The sequence below is a fragment of the Notolepis coatsorum genome (genome assembly GCF_963971535.1).
Source record: "Notolepis coatsorum genome assembly, chromosome: 8".
NCBI lineage: Eukaryota > Metazoa > Chordata > Actinopteri > Aulopiformes > Paralepididae > Notolepis > Notolepis coatsorum.
In genome coordinates, this window is record NC_140172.1 from 68,731,101 (window position 1) to 68,749,804 (window position 18,704).

The following is an 18,704-nucleotide window of genomic DNA, read 5'->3' on the forward strand; positions in this document are numbered from 1 at the left end:
CGAATGCCACCTCACTCGACCAATTCCATGCCTCGGTTCTTGAGTTACATGATGATATGTCAGGCCAGCGTCTTTTTATGCACCGCAGATCTTTGAAACCTGGACATTTTCATGAATTTATAAAAGAAAAAAACGGACGCCCCGGACAAGGCATGGCAAGTGGACATGTCCGGGCAAAAGAGGACGGTTGGTCACCCTAGGCTACACTGGCACACCTACTTCCAGTGAATGAACTAGGCTAACGGTGCGGCTGTCCCTTAAGCCTAATGCATGCACTGAGAAGAAAAGGGTAGATCTGCTTGTCTAACTCCAGGGTACTGTAGATGGCAAATAAAGCTAATTTCCCAAAAAGTTGGCGTGTTCCTTTAAGACAATGTTGGTGAATCAGGTCCATTCACTTTACAAAAAGATGCCTTACACAAAACAAACGTACACCATGCTAACAACACCATGCTACACCAGCTAACAACACTGTGCTACATCATGCTAACGACACCATGCCAACGACTTGGTGCTTAGATGTTGCCATTGATACTAATGCAATGGTTATTTGGGTCTTTCCTATACCTATACAAATGTGACAGTAGTAGCTATTTTCTGATTTGGCACTTAGCAGTACAGATAAAAACAAGTTTTTGATTTTTTCAATACTATGTGATACAATGTTCCAAGTTTCCCTCATTGCCTACAGAGAGCAGGCTCATCGTTGGTATAGGAAGTGAGAAACTTTAGTCAATGGTTACTGGAAAGGCTTTCAAACACAAAGAAAATTAAACAAGGTTTGAGATACAAAAGGATCATAAGGGACATACACATTTATTTGTTTGTTTTACGTTTATTAACATGCAAGCTCGACTTAAGCTTGTCTACAGGTTGAAAGTCTGGGGATGTAGAGGAAACACTGAGCGTAACTTGAGCACAACTGACTGAAATCAACATGTCTAGCAAAGGCTAGTCTCACCTCATACTATAGTCTACCCATATAGCGCTGTATGAACGCATGTACAATAATGCTGTATATACCATATATATATTTATTCTTACTGTATATATATATATATCCACATCTGTCTGTACATACCTGCATATAATCCTTTTTACATATCTGTAGATACTATATCTATATCTGTACATATCCCTAACCTACTCTTACTAGTTACACTGCTGGCCAGTATGACCTACTACCATAGTGATACCATACCTGTATCACTGTACATATTAATACTACAACACTATACATACATCTGATTAGAGCTATTACTGAGTAGTACTAATTTATATATTTTATATCCAGTTTCACCTGGTATATTACTATTGCACTTTACTGTTACATTTGCACTCTGGTTGGATACCAAACTTATTTTCGTTGTACTGTACTGTGCTGTATAATGACTATACATTTTTATCTAATATAATCTACTGTAAGAGATCGCCAAGAGCTTTGAAGAAGTCTTTGTCAAAAGGTCAGGCAACGCTGGGATATAAGTCAAACCAATCAACACTGTGCAGGGGCTTCGTCATAAGTCCAACCAATCAAATCTTATATAGGGCGAACAGAGCAGAAAAAAGTACTAGACATACCCCTTGGTTTGAAAACCACAGTTTCAAACAGTGTATCCTTCTGTTTCACCATCGTTCATAAACTAATAGGTAAACGCATACAGTGTATTAAAAAGGAAAAACTCTCCTACATCATGGTAGCATGAGAGCATGTTTGGAACTCATGTTGCAATGTACAACTCTGTTGAAGTTTATGTGAAGTACCTGTGTGTCTCAAGCTGGAGAAGAGTTCCTAAAAACATAAACATGATATTATACATTCCCTTAAATGTAATTTCAAATTCAATGCTTTTTAAACATGCAGCACAGACACACACACAGACACACACACACACACACACACACACACACACACACACACACACACACACACACACACACACACACACACACACACACACACACACACACACACACACACACACACACACACACACACACACACACACACACACACACACACACACACACACAGATTATGACATTATCCTCCCTTCATCTTTTACACATCACTCCTCAATTTCACAGTGTCATAGATGCAAAGCTAGCTGCATAACCCGTGAGCCACCAATAGGGGAAGAGTGGCTAACCTCTCATGGGTGACGTATTTTGTCTGCTTTCTCGCTACCAAAAATAGCCTGGAAACGTTAGCATTGCAGATCAGGTCGATGACATCTGGTATTTTAGTGTTAGCAATGCAGCTCTTAAAATGTGCCTAGTTAATAAAACATATAATCCTCCTGTAAAACGTTGTTTTACCTCCTCACCCCACATACAGTTTAACAGACAAAATGACTGGCAAACGGGAAAAGAAAACACCATTCATAGGCGGGAAAATAACAACAACGTGTGAGACGTCTATAACTGAGTGACATAGAGGTGCTTTGCATCTAATAAATACTGAGGTAACACTTATATAATAATTATTTAAATACAATTGTATTATTAATAGACCTCTCACAGCTGCTCCAGGGTCTTTGCTGCAGGTATAAGAAAATGAATGGACTATTAATAGATCGCTCCTAGCCTCCTATTATTTTATTTCATACTTATCTTGTCTTGCACAGTCTCTGGAGCGCAACAGTAAGAAGCATTTTGTATAAAAGTATTCTGTACTTCTGTATGACAACTATTAAAGAAACTTGAGAAACTTGAAACTTGAAACTAGCCAGGGCCGGACTGGGGAAATAATTCATACCGGGAGATATAGCGCGAAATATAGCCCCAGTCAGGCCACTTTTTAAGCGGGGGTCTGGGAGTCCCCCACCAGGAAGATTTTTGTTACAAAGACTTAATTTCCTGCATTCTGGTGAATTTTAGTGCATGTGAATCACAAACTAATGAGCCAACAATTGCTTAGTACAATGTACTGTTATGAACCTCAAATAAAACTGTTGTGGCACTAGCAATGCTACTCTCTCCACCTTCAAAAAGAAAAAAGCAAGAGCACAACATATTTGTCTATTTACTATTATAATACAGTTAACCACTCTCTCCACCTATTCAAACAGAGCAAGATGTCATAGTCCGTTTCTCCTGTGCCCCAGGATCCCCGTTCCAGTGCGCCGTTCTGCCTGGACGTTCCATACAGAGCAAGAGGACCACTTGCTCTCTCGCTGCCCGCAGCTGCAGCCCCAAGAACACTAACCCTGTTCTATTCCCCCAATTCCTGTTGAACTGCTGTGTGCAATTAAAACCCCTTGAAAAGCTCCATTCTCCTCTCCTGTGTGTTCAGCAATTGGGCTGTGTTCTAGACCAGTGTTTCTCAACTGGTGGGTCGCGACCCAAACGTGGGTCGCGGGGGCGGGGCCATCTTGAGTGGGTCGTGGATGTGTGTGCAAAAAAAAACAAAAAAAAAAAAACATTTTATTAAAAAGAATTTGCACTACCTATCTTTGTGAAAGTGGCCTCCTCAGCTCTGGTCCAGCTGAAGACAAATCAGAGGAACAGATTGGACATTGAGCATGACCTCAGAGTTGCTTTGTCTACCATCACCTCAGACTTTAAGACTCTTGTCAGGAGCAAACAACATCCCCAGTTATCCCATTAGTTCCCTGGGATGTTAAGCTAAGAAGTCTGCTAAGAAGTCTGCTAAGAAGGATATATTATTATTTATTATTATTATTATTATTATTATTATTATTATTATTATTATTATTATTATTATTATTATTATTATTATTATTATTATTATTATTATTATTATTATTATTATTATTATTATTATTATTATTATTATTATTATTATTATTATTATTATTATTATTATTATTATTATTATTATTATTATTATTATTATTATTATTATTATTATTATTTTATTTTATTTCATTGTGTTTTTTTAGCCCTAGTTGTACTTTTGTTGCAACCCCAGTTATCCAGTTCCCCCAAACTTACTGTAGGTCTGTTATGTTAAGCTAAGACGTCTGCTAAGAAGCATAATTATTTATTATTATTATTATAATTTTATTTCATTGTGTTTTTAGCCCTAGTTGCACTTTTGTTGCAACCCCAGTTATCCCATTAGTTCCCCCAAATTTAGGTCTGTTATGTTAAGCTAAGAAATCTGCTAAGAAGCATAATTATTTATTATTATTATTATTATTATTATTATTATTATTATTATTATTATTATTATTATTATTATTATTATTATTATTATTATTATTATTATTATTATTATTATTATTATTTTTTTTTTTTTTTTTTTTTTTTTTTTTTTTTTTCATTGGGTTTTTAGCCCTAGTTGCACTTTTGTTGCAACCCCAGTTATCCCATTAGTTCCCCCAAACTTACTGTAGGTCTGTTATGTTAAGCTAAGAAATCTGCTAAGCATAATTATTTATTATTATTTGATTTCATTGGGTTTTTAGCAATAGTTGCACTTTTGTTGTGCTGTTTTTGTGTGTTTATTTCATGTTTTGAAAGATTGCGTATTACTGCAAAATTTTTTTTTTTTTACATAAATCATAGTGGTTAAAAATGTTGGGTCGCGACTTAATGACTAAGGAAAATGTTGGGCCCCGAGGCTAAGTTGAGAACCACTGTTCTAGACCAACTTCTCACACAAGAGCACAATACCCAATACACAATACTTTTGATGGGTAGTGGTGCATCAGTAAACTGAATAGGGATTCAGTTTACTGATGCACCACTACCCATCAAAAGTTAAAATAGCCCTTTTACACAAACATTAAATAACAGACCTTTCATTAACAATACTATAATAACAGTAGCCACTGCCAGAATAGTGTGACACATGTATCGCGTGTGGTGAGCACACACATGCATGCACAACGAAGACAGAAGATTGCATTGTCTCAATTAACTATAAAATTATGAGCTCAAAGTATGAGCTCACTGACTGAAATTTCCAACAAAAAGCATAAATTGTCGAATAATATTGATTAACTAGAATAGATGTTTTTGAGGAAATTAGAAAGGGAACAACAACTTAACCCTTGTGTCTGATCAGATTCTTATTTTTTTGATAACTTTGCAGTGATTATGTTTGTAGCCAATATATGTGGCAAAGGTGTGTAATCTTTGAATTATCTTGGAGTTTTTTTCTCTTTCATACATTGTTTATTCAACTTAACCCCCGATCATAACCACCACATATATATACCGCGTTGCTTTCGGCTTGGCTGGTCATTCATACTAATACAATTGGCAGTATTAGGGGGTGGGAAAGCCGGTGGGTGGGGATCGGACGTTGTGGACAGCGACTCCTACAGGTCGGTTGGTGCGCCTGTACAGCAGAATCAGGAAGCAACGGGGGCAGCGTGAGCCTCCCATGCGTTACTCCTCGCCGCTGAGAGATCGCGCTGTACAGGTGAAAAGATGCGACAGCTGCCTCCTTGTGTACCGGAAGGGACACGTGATGCAAGGCTTGGTCCACATTGCAGCCGACCAGTGGGAGGCATGGTCTAACAACGTTCGAGACAGGGGAGGGTAGAATTGGACAATACGAAATTGGGATGGGAGAAAAAATTGAAAATGGGGAGAAAAAGTAGATTAAAAAAAAGATGTCACCAGCGTCAGTGCATTCTCTGCAACATACAGTTGTAGTGTTTGGCTTTAAAAAATTGGAACATGAAGGATCAAGGAGAAAATTACTGGTAAACGGCAAAGGGAAAAAAACCTGTGTGAGGTGTACCAAAATTCACCATAGGATTATATAATCTTAAACCGTATTTGATTAGGGGTAAACTACTCTTATTATACATGAGGGCAATGAATGAAATGTTGAATACTGGGGTGGTCACGGACTCACGGAACAAATGTTCTTAAACTTTAATTCTGGAGGGTAGACAAACCTAGCCATGGGATTACCAACTACTATACTGTACATGTATAATAAGGATAGCTTACTCTTAATCAAATATGGTTCAAGATCATTCCATGGTGAAATTTGATGCTCAGGTTGGGATTCCTTTCCAGCCAAATCCATAATACGAAAGATGGCGGCAACAAAGAAACTACTTGCTACAAAACAAACATATTAAGAGAAAATTATTAAATGTGATGGGATTTTATGTTGAGTAAAACTAGAATCGACTTAAGAGGTTAAGTGGTTAAGTGTTACTTTGAAAGATGTTTCAAATCAATTACCATCTCTGCTAAAAGGCTGGGAATGTAGTGACTGTTTGCTATGGCAATTAAGGACCGTGTGGCAGGTGACGCATGCGTAGAAGCTGGTCTAAGGGGAAACAAGGACATATGGTGTCATAGATGTGAAGCATCTCACAGGCCTGGGGCTACTAGACCAAAGCACACGCAAGTTCACGCTCACTGAGCACAGGCTCTCATAGTGGTGTGGAGATGGTTAGCTTGGGGTGCCGTTTGCAAAGTGATTTGCCAGCACAATGCATGCATACACACACACACACACGCACACGCATACACACATGTGATGAAACGTGATGAAACAGTAACATGGACCCTGATATTGGCCAAATGGAAAATACACATCTCTCCCTTTCTCCTCTTCTCGGATCACCAAATGTAAATATCTAACCAACCTACAAATGGAATAGAAAGTCAGTCAAATGTAATGGGGTTCTACTAAATGTAAAGATTTTGTACCAGGAGCTGTCATACCGTGTCATACCGAGATGTCAAGGTAATGCTTGTGGGACGCTACTAGGGGGCAGATCGGCTAAGTGTGAGTGAACGACTGCATGAATGAATTAATTAATTCATGAGTGAGTTAGTGACATTGCTGGTTATAGGGGTACTTTGCATGTAAAAAGGCCTTTTTCTATCACAAAATGTTGCTTTTTGACCAAAGGATTCATTCTATGTTGTCAGCAATATGATATAAATGGTAAATGGATGCATTTATATATATTTTATCCAAAGCGCTTTACAACTTATGCCTCACATTCACCCATTCAGTCACACATTCACACATCGACAGCGGAGGCAACCATGGAAGGTGTGTCAACCTTGCTCAAGGACACTTCGACATGTTGCCGGGGGGAGCTGGAATTTAACCGAGAACCTTCTGATTACCAGACAACCGCTCTATCGCCTGAGCCACTTTTGCCCGATATAATGATATATAACGATATATGACAGATTCTTAGATATGGATTCCCATTCAAAGAGATATGGGTCAGGTTTTGTTAGTCTTGTTAATCCCCATTATCAAGATTGCAGCAGAGTGAACCTACTTTGGTATAATGGCCTAATCTACTGTGTAGAGCACAATGTTTAGGGCATTGCTTCCTCCTGTGCCTTCAAACGGCAAGATTTACAGTTGCTCAACAACCCCTGTCCGCCGTAATTTATATATTTGTCATGCTAAAAAAAGGTTTGCAGCGCTTGTCACTCCATCCCTCCCTCCGTGACTCTTAGGACTGGGACAGTGGACCGTGAAGACATGAAATAATCCATCTCTCCCACAAATGGCAGCTGACGACCTGGGCTGGAGTGCCTCCAGAGCAACAGACCTCTGTTGCCTGTAAAGCATGGGGCCCAACCATGTCTTTTCCACTTGATTGCTGAAGTCAATAACAATGCAGGTTTAGTGAGGCTAGGGGGACGGACTGTACAGGAAGCCTGTAACCTGCCTGGGGGCTGGTGGTCAACACTTTTAACACTGGTGCAGTGGGAAAGGCCACTATAGGAGAGTGACGGGGCCCATCCGTCAGCCTGCCTGTGCTGTCGGCAGCCATTGTTCTGCCTCAGCATAGCCTTGCAGACTTCATCCTAGACAGAAACCTGATCCAATCACGAGAGAACATACTTGCTTGTCCTCACATTCACTCTTGAGAGCACACACACTCACTGGCTATTCCCCCAGGGCTGCTCTGTATCCTTATGTGTGCTGTTATACAATGTCAGTGTTGAGAGATTTCTCTGGGAAGTACAGTAAGAACCATACAACCGGAAGTGCTCTTAAAATAACATTCAACTCGATGCATCTCTATAGTCGTATCGTTCTGTAAAATACTCCATAGCATATGGATTTATACTGTTACACTGACAAATCTGATTCATGAAAGTTTATTTTTTATTTAACTTTCACAGATATTTTTTTATCCATAACCAACTAGGAGAATGCACTCAGTAGAGCACTCCAACACCTTGGGAAATACACATTATTTGCCATCTTCCCCAGAGTCAGACGAGAATTGCCAAATTGCACTGCGGATGTAATATAACACTGTGCGAATGCATGCGAGTTGTGTCACATTGCCTATGGAATCATATAGACTAGGGGTGTAACGATGCATCGATTAATCGAAATGCATCGATTCTAATGTGACGATTCAACTGCATCGATTTGAAAATGTTAGAATGTATAGATGTAGCAGTACTGTTTATCTGTATGTCGTGTGTGTCATATATGTTATGATGAATTGAAAATGGGGGACCCTGATGTAAACAAGACGGAAGTCTTTCTCTGGTCTGCATCCCCTTAACACAATGGCGCCCGACCACGGAGATCTCCTTGTTTCGATTCCACCCGTTGTGGACAGAAGCACGGATATATCCGTGGCAAGTTGTTATTGCTTTTATTCCATTTTAATAATCTATTCAAGGTCGCCGAGCGGCACTGCAGATTTACCCTAATCTTTGAATTCGCCAACGTGCAATACCGGCCAGATCCTCTTAGGGGCGCTATCGGGATAATAGAGTGTTCCCTGTGGCAGAAGTTGTATTTATTTTTTTGGATCTCTAATATATAGTTTTCTACTCATCTGAAGCGATAGCTATTATCTGTTGCACAGGATACGTTTTGAATTGCGGATTTCACTATGTAATAAGGGGATTTATCATCAGCCAATGGACATATCGATCTACCAGATGGCGATCGATAACGAGGAAATGCTCGGGGGGATCCAACCGGCTCATGGTAAGATCTTTTTCACGTAAATTACAGCCCGATCGAGCCTTGTTATGATACGATACGATACAATCGGCCTATGTGGCTACTTAGACGCACGCGGTTATTGGTAATCAATAATAAGAAACGACGTCCCCCGCCCCCCCCTTTCATGCATACATGCTTGAGGATCGTGCCGATCATATGCAGTTTGAGTTTTAACTGTAGCATCTGTATAACGGAAATGCCATTGGATATAACGTTAGTAACTATTAGCCCTTTATCTCGCCTCCCAGGAAATATACTAGACCAAATGCCGTATAACGCTTATATTCACGGCGCTATAAAATGAGAACGTATTGATGAAAAAATTATTTCTTTAATCCATTTTGAAGGGACGGTTTATGGTCCCAATTGACAATGAGAATGGACAGATAGCAATACTATAAAGTATAGATTTAGCTTTACAAACAGCCCCACGTCTGTTTACATTTGCCAGTCCTCTAGAGATTTATTAGACGCATCCCAATGGCCCCGAATGTGTTAACAATTGTATGTATTGAGCTGTACTGTACTGTACCCATTCTGCAATCTGTTAATAAAGTTTTCAATCAATTCAATCAATCAATCAATCAATCAATCAGAATCGATTATAATCGAAATCAAAAATAATTAATTTTTATTGTTATTATTATTTTTTTATATATTTTTTTTGTGTATTGTTTTTATTCACCTATAGTCCATTCATGCTGAGTGAATCAGTTCCCCCAGCCACATTTGTGTCAACATTTTTGGGGGAATTAACTGATAGAAAATTCATCGAAAATTAATCGAATCGAATCGTGGTCAAATGAAGAGATTTCATGATGCATTGAATCGTTGCCTGAATAATCGTAATCGAAATTAATCGTTGTGAGGTCGCATCGTTACACCCCTAATAGACACCAATCTAATTTCCCACCAAACCGGTCTTAGGTTTTCTTGGAAAAGATATCGCCACTATCCGGCTACAAGCTAGCCTAGTTTAGCACAAATTAATGGAAGCGGATACAGATCAGCTAGCCTAGCTGTTGGCCAAAAACACCTCTCCCAGAGTTTTAAGCTAGGCTAGTGGTCCCGTCCGTATCTGCTTCCATTAATTTGTGCTAAGCTAGGCTAGCTTGCAGCCAGAAAACGTTCTACTGAACGCACAGAAGAAATTGGTATCTATCTTCTTGTCGGACTCTGGAGAAGACAGTAAGCACATTTCCCATAATGTTGCGACACCTTCATGCACGTTCTCTTTTACAAAAAAATATATATTTAGTTTCATGTTCCTTTCCCTCTCAAAAAATAAAAGCTTAGACGATCTATATGGAAAGAAAACATCATGAATCAAAGCGAAAAGGTCCAATAGGACGTGAGAGATGAGCAACATACAAACCTGGGCTCTTAAAGTGATCCGGCCTGTTTAGATGCTGCAGGGGGGAGCTGCTGCAGGTGGAGGTGGCGTGCTCGCCCTGAAGCACCGGAGGCCCTAGGGAGCCATAGTCCGCAAAGGAGCAGGGCGCCCCCCGGTGGTCACTGGGTGCAGAGTAAAAGCCGTAATCAAGGAAGCCTGGGAGATACAGCATAGGGTGGGGAGAGGGTGGGGAAGGGGACTCCATCATTTTGGAAATCAAAACGTTGTTCAACGTCTTACAGACAATGTCCAGGGCCCCGTTCCTTGTACCTGGATAACTGAGTTAGCCGGATAACTTTAACTGGATAACTGAGTTAGCCGGACTTTCCGGTTCCCCGTACGTGGATTTTCCAAATCACCATGACAACAGATCCAAAAGTTTGAGCCTGGTCGAAAGCAGAGTTTAAGTTCAAGTTAGCCTGAACCATCGCCACGCCCCGCAAAGAAGTGACAGCCCGTTTCCTGAAACTATTCCCACAGTCTACGATCTGCATTATACCATTCTGAATTACGTTTTTGTGCTCCATTCTTCCAGAGGGGGCTTTTGAAATGTAAAATAGACCCAAAATGCTGATACTAAATTCACTTTGTCCTAAATAATGCACGTTATATATACCGTGGCGCTCGCTCATGCGATGTACACATTATGTGGTTATTTTAATTGTAACTGGGATTAAGATGTCTGATGAGATGCGCTGTTTGACGGATTTGAGAAATTGAATGAGCCGTTGACGTCACATTAATGAATGAGGATAAAGAGATAAACTTCATTCAAAACAAAGGATATTCTAAACACGGGTCTCTCGTTCATTAATGTATAAACAATGAATTTATCCCATCTGGCACAGTGGTGCAGCGGTAGTGCTCAAGCCTGCCAACCCAGCGACCGGGGTTCAAAACCCGGTGTTTCCAATATGATTTTTTTGAATATAATATTAATGATTATACGCCAAAGTAGCCTGGTTTTAAGTTAAAATATTATAAATCTACATGCATTGAGGATGTCATTCTTTATATAGCTCTCAACGTGCACCAAATTGAATTATTCCTATATTGCAAAAAGAAGGAAAAGACTAGGGTCTCGAACCCTGGTCGTCTGCGTGATAGTCAAAACAACAACCCGTTAGACCACATTGGAGATAAGTTAAAGATCGACTATACATCAATCAATGGGTAAGAGAGCCGTATCGTAATTCTGTATAAGTTTAACTAATTATTTTCGCTAGCAAGATCTCATTTGATTATTCAATCCAGCAGGCAAGTTTAAAGAAATATAATCTGATTGATTGAGGTAATGAGGGACTTAAAATTAGCCTATAGATAACGCATTTAACTTGTCGGCGAGGCGATTGAGCCGTATTGCAATCTGTCAATAAAGTTTTAAATCAATGCCGTTAGAGAATCAGGATCTCTGCCATCGATACGTGCTGGCTTTTCGCCTGAAGCGGCCGCGCGCATTTAGCCTGAGTCGCAAGTCTGGCTTGAGTTAACGAGACTGAATCCACCTTCGAGGAACAGGAAAATCCCGGCTTCGAACATCGGGTTAACTGAAGCTGGATAATGACATCTTGATCGACTTAGTTGAACCAGGTACAAGAAACAGGGCCCAGATCAGTTCAGCACTGCATGGAGAGATCGTTCCAGGTCAGGTTAGCACTGCATGGAGAGATCCTTCCAGATCAGTTCAGCACTGCATGGAGAGATCCTTCCAGATCAGTTCAGCACTGCATGGAGTGATCCTTCCATCTCTTTGTCTTTTCCTCCTCAGTAGCTCCTCCCACCCACGAGACCAGGCCCACCAAGTATGATGGTCAGTGTCTTAGGTGGAAAGCTTGGCACTATGTGCTGTATTGTGTGCTCTAGTTCTACCATTATCACCAGGATACACAATATATCTCACTTAAAGGGGAAGTTCACCCAGAATTAAAAGAAATACATAATAATAATAATAATAATAATAATAATAATAATAATAATAATAATAATAATAATAATAATAATAATAATAATAATAATAATAATAATAATAATAATAATAATAATAATAATAATAATAATAATAATAATAATAATTTAAAATATATATATTAAAAATAAATATATATATATGTTCCACCCTTACCCAGAGTGCTATATCCATTGTATTGGAGTGATAGCAGATATCTCTATGGTAGATTTCTCAGAATCACACCGAAACGATCTGGATGGATTGATATCACTCTTATTTTTTGTATTATTTGTTATAAAATAATCATAAAAACTATGCACTGTTACTTCAGTTTTGTGAAGTAGCTTTTTCTAATTTATTATTATTATTATTATTATTATTATTATTATTATTATTATTATTATTATTATTATTATTATTATTATTATTATTATTATTATTATTATTATTATTATTATTATTATTATTATTATTATTATTATTATTATTATTATTATTATTATTATTATTATTATTATTATTATTATTATTTTTTTTTTTTTTTTTTTTTTTTTTTTTTTTTTTTATTATTATTATTATAATTTTTTTTTATCCACTTTTTCTCCCATTTTCTATATTTTCTCCCATCCCAATTTCGTATCATCCAATTCAACCCTCCCCTGTCACGAACGCTGTTTCTTGCCTCCCACAAGCCGGCTGCAATGTGGACTAAGTCATACATAGCACAAGTCCCCTCCGGTACTTGAGGTAACAGCAGTCGCATCTTTTCACCTGCGCAGCTCGATCTCTCAGTGGCGAGGAGTAACGCGTGGGAGGCTCACGCTGCCCCCGACACTTCCTGATTCTACTGCGCAGGCGCACCAACCGACCTGTAGGAGTCGCTGTCCACAACGCCCGGTCCCCACCCATCAGTTTCCCACCCCCTAATATGGCCAATGTGTATTAGTATGAACGACCAGCTAAACTGAAAGCAATGTGGAGCGCTGGGCTCGAACAGGCGAGCCCAGCGTCTCTGCATTTGTGGCGAGCGCCTTGCCCACTACGCCACGTAGCCGCCCTATTATTATTATTATTATTATTATTATTATTATTATTATTATTATTATTATTATTATTATTATTATTATTATTATTATTATTATTATTATTATTATTATTATTATTATTATTATTATTATTATTATTATTATTATTATTATTATTATTATTATTATTATTATTATTATTATTATTATTATTATTATTATTATTATTATTATTATTATTATTATTATTAACTTTATTATTATTATTACAATTGTACTTAACAATTCCAGCAAAAAAATGAAAAAGATGTAGTGCAATCATTAAAACACAAGTCAATAAATCATTTCAGAGAAAAAGCTTGCTGGATGTGCTTGAGGGAAACGTCTGTCATTTAACGCAGGAGAAGCACAATGATCACCAATCAATAATTAATTTCAAGCCTCTGATTTTGGGGCAAATAGCAGCATATGCTGAGGTTTTGCCATTTCTCATAACAAAAAGACATTCATGTTTATTGATGATAAGCATGCGGAATAGCTTTTAAGCGTTCCACATTTAAGCTCAGCCTCTTCCACACAGATGGCAGATTATCAACACTTCATAAAATGTCAATTAGCGATACATTGCGCTTACATTTATTGCCCGACCACTTTATCCGAGACAGCTTCTCACAAAAAGAGTGCCAATATAAGCGATTGTTAGCTCTCACACCTCTTCAATATGGGAGCTAATCTCCTGAGTTTAGGTAGCACCAGCTTTTAAACAGCATGTTTGTTTTATGTTTGGGTCTCGGGGCAAACAGCCATTCAACGCCGTCTCACCACCTTGTACGCCGTTTGCCCACTCAGCATTAATGTGCTCTGCTGATGGCAGGCATCCCATCATTTCTGCGTAAGTCACATAATGCCTGACACGAGGAACAAAGCTCAAGGCACAATCATTCACGTATGAGCTGCCATGGAAATTGATTGGACTAAGCAACGAGGAAAACATTAAATGACTGACATTAGTGAAATAATGTCTGAGCGGATCAATAAAAGAATGAGGGGAGAGAAAGTAATTTGACAACAACCCATATTGCATATTGTGTTTTTTTTTTTCCTTTTAAATGGGAACAGTGTTTTTCTGTTGTACAGTAGCCTACTAATGTGTCAATACTACAGTAGTTGAAATGAGCTCAAACAATTCTCAGTAATATGTTTGATACCCAGTTTATAACACACAGAGCTTTATGATATATTCACAAACATTCATTTAACTCTCATGTCAGCTTGTATAAAGTAGGCTGTTAATGTAATATTGATCAAGTGTTTGACATAGAGATAAAAAAAAAATTTAAAATTATCCCTGATCAATACAGACTAACTGAACTAGCTGTGGTGGATATCTTTCACAGAGAATCAATAACACCCAAGGAAAGGATGGAAGAGGGTTCAGGTACTATATTATTGGTAAAATGCTTTAAACCTCTGGCGTCAGTGACCAACGCTCTACATCTCCAGCTGGTTGTTTAGTGATGGAGAGGAAAGGATGCCTATTTCCCCCATGGCAGGTTTGCCTTGGGATCACTCACTCATGGACGATCTGACAGGGACGTTTTGTGGGACGTGTGCGCAGGTAGCCCTGAGCAGGTTTTCTCATAAAAGCCATTATTTTCCATTGAAAATGCATTGCAAGTTCACGTTTTACAGCAGAAACAGTCAAAGACCAGTGCTGTTTATTTTAAGCCAGATAATAATAATTCACAGCTAATCTGGAACTACCTGGGACTGTGCTGTCTGAAAGCAAATTGCAGTGTGACTTTGGCTTAAAGAGTGTATTTTCTTTTTTAAATAAATGTTAACATGACGTAATGACGTGAGGTTATGTCCTTAGTTTAGGGCATAGTAGCCAAGAAGAGGAAAGCTTGGCTAAAATGATTAAGGTAACATAGCAAAAATGTGGCACATTATCTGGTTCACTACCAGTAACAAATAGTAATTTCATAGTAATCATATCACAGATTACCCCAGTTTTACCCTGGTATTCTCCTGTTATATATTATTAGCGCTTCACTTGTGGTATGGTGTTTAGGAGCCAATGGCTGTTCGGGGGTTACTCATAGTGCTAGTTTTGAAGCTCCATGGATGTAAACATCCATATCTATTGCGATCACTGATCTGTGCAAAGTGGTGTCAATGTAACATACAGTATTCCTCAGCACCTTACCACTACAGTACTGCCCTTCTCCAGAGACAAAAAATGCTCTGAATTTCATAAAAGTCAGTCAAAGCTTACCAAAAGCACGAGCAGTGAACTCCAAGCCCACGTGACTGAACTCAAACTAGAAAGAAACAGACTAAGAAATGACGTAAACTCCATGATAAAAACTGCAAAAAAAAAATTTCATCAATGACAAAACTGAGGAAAACAAAAATAAACCACGTGAACTTTGGAAATTACTCAATAATCAACTAGGCTGCAGTAAAAAACTTAAAACCAGGTTCTCAAACATAAACATAAAGACGGACAACACGCTCATCACAGACAAACTGGATGTAGCCAATTACTTAAACACTTTCTTCACAAACATAGCCACAACACTGGTAAACAAACTACCCTCCCACTCAGGGCAGTATGGGGTAGAACACATAGTAGCATACTACAAGAACCTAGGCGTCCACAAAGACGATTTCAAACTGGAAATGGTAACTACAGATGAGGTACTCAATAAACTGAGCGCCCTCCAACCGAACAAGGCCACTGGCCATGACAACATCCCCTCCAAATTCCTCAGAGACTCGGCAGCCGCCATCACCCCAGACACACATAATAAACCTCTCCATAAAACAGGGACACGTCCCCAAGGACTTCAAAATAGCGAGAGTAACACCCCTGCACAAAAAGGGCAGCAAATTAGACCCAGGCAACTACCGCCCTGTCTCTATCCTTACATCCATCTCGAAAGTCATGGAAAAAATAGTATACGAACAGGTCGAAAAGTACCTTACGGATAAAAATCTAATCTACGAATTCCAATCTGGCTTCAGAACATCCCACTCCACTGACACATGCCTTCTCTATTTGAACGACCACATCAAGCAAGAGGTGGACGCGGGCAAATACTGCGACATGGTCATGCTAGACCTACAAAAGGCCTTCGACACTGTCAATCACACCATTCTGATTGACAAGCTAAAAGCAATTGGTTTTGATAGTTTATCAGTGAGCTGGATACAATCCTACCTGGAGGGGAGAGAACAGATGGTGGAGGTAAACGGTACCCTATCCCCCCCCCTCACAGTGAACTGTGGTGTTCCACAAGGAAGCATACTAGGACCACTACTGTTCCTAATTTATGCAAATGACATGTCGTCAGCTTGTGACTGCAACTTGTTCCTGTTTGCGGACGACTCAGCCCTGCTGGTCTCTGACAAGAACAAGTTACAGGTTGAAAAAACCCTCAGCTCGGAACTAGGCAAAATCTGCATATGGCTCGCCGACAACAAACTATCATTACACATGGGCAAAACAGAGTCCATTCTCTTCGGTTCAAATAACAAACTCAGCAAAACAGACGGCTTCTCAGTTACAGTGGGTGACAATATTGTCACAAGGAAAGATGAAATTACCTACCTGGGTTCCATCCTAGAGGCTAATCTTTCCTGTGACAAAATGGCATCCAATGTAATAAAAAAAGTCAATCAACAAACTCGATTCTTGTACCGGATCTCCTCCCTGGTAAACAAGAATACCCTGAAGACTCTGGCAGGAGCACTCATTCAAGGGTACTACGACTATGCTTGCACCTCATGGTACCAAAGCACCTCAAAGGCACTAAAAACCAAATTACAAACATCTCAAAACAAACTAGTCAGACTACTGCTTGACCTGACTCCTAGAACCCACCTCACCCCTGCACACTTTGCCAACCTAGGATGGCTTAGAGTAGACAACAGAGTACAGCAACTTGCAATGGGCCTGGTCTACAAGATACACTACACGACCAAGGTACCCATGTACATGTCAAAATACTTCCCAAAGGTCAGTGAATACCACGATCACAACACCAGAGGGAGCTCCACAAATCATGTAAAACCCAGATTCGGCTCAAACAAGGGACTAAACACGTTTCGCAATTATGCCACAACAATGTGGAACGCCCTACCCAAAGCTGTAAAGGAATGTAAATCACTACCCACCTTCAAAAACACTCTCAAAGAACACCTACGGGAGACTGCAATTCAAAACTGGCCCCTACAAATGTCCTAACCCAGTTGTACAATAAAGACCAAGCATGGCTTTGTCAGTATTCCAATGTACAGCCCCACCCAACCCAACCCCACCTACCCAACCTCCTCCAATGTACAGTTTCCATGTCAAATGTATGTCAGTATTCCAATGTACAGTGTCCCCCCCCCCCTAACCAACCCCCCCCCCCCCCCACCTCCAATGTACAGCCCCACCCCACCTACCCAACCTCCCCCAATGCACAGTTTCTATGTCAAATGTATATACTCTTCTTCTGGATTTTTTTAGTATCACAAACAGTACTGTATTTGAAAATCTGGTATGTCATAAATGTATAGATGTAGCAGTACTGTCTATCTGTATGTCATGTGTGTCATATGATGAATTGAAAATGGGGGACCCTGATGGAAACAAGACGAAAGTCTTTCTCAGGTCTGCATCCTCTTAACAATTGTATGTATTGAGCTGTACTGTACTGTACCCATTCTGCAATCTGTTAATAAACTTTTCAATCAATCAATCAATCAATCAATCCAGGAGCTGCTCTGAAGCAATAACTAACTAAGCCGTTCATCGTCAAACACTCAAAGCACTGCCACCTGTCAGGGGACTTTCACATGTGCATGGCTGCACAGATAAGTCAGTGTCTGAGTGAGTGAGTTGGCACAAGTTAGCCAATATAAATTCAGACCTCATCTACTGAAGTAAACACGACCCAGCTTCTGTATATCTAAACTACTTGCACTGAATGTCCAATTACTGTGAAATGGGCTTACATGTCCATCAAACAATAGTTAAAATGGGGGTAACATTTAGTGCTGCTGGCCAAAAAATGTCTCACGTTTGTATTGATGAATCAAACCTTCGAAATAATTGAGTTAGTTCAAATTCATGATGCTAAGGACATCACAGATGAACTGAAATTAATTAGATCCTCTCACAGCTGCTGGATTTCTGGCAAAACAACAGAGACCTATTTATTTTTCCTTTTGCAGAAAAGCAGCATAAGCCTACTCTGTGTGGCAAGTATGGGGACAGCAGACTTGCACAGTGGTGCATATTTTGGAGAAAGAGGAAGACTGCCACTTCTAAAAGTGCAGAGATACAGTTTAAAAAAAAATTAGTATCTGCCTCCAATGGAATAAGTATTTGCCTCAACAATA

General features: G+C 39.3%; 1 protein-coding gene across 1 annotated transcript in view; it reads right to left on the reverse strand.

Moving 5' to 3' along the window:
* Nucleotides 1-18,704, reverse strand: part of LOC311232952 (RNA-binding protein Musashi homolog 2-like) — a gene marked incomplete at its 3' end in the record, with an annotated part of 999,121 nt that overhangs the window by 10,909 nt on the left and 969,508 nt on the right. The window contains 1 exon segment of the mRNA XM_084319791.1: nucleotides 10,320-10,493. Coding sequence (XP_084175917.1) covers nucleotides 10,320-10,493 — 174 coding nt within the window.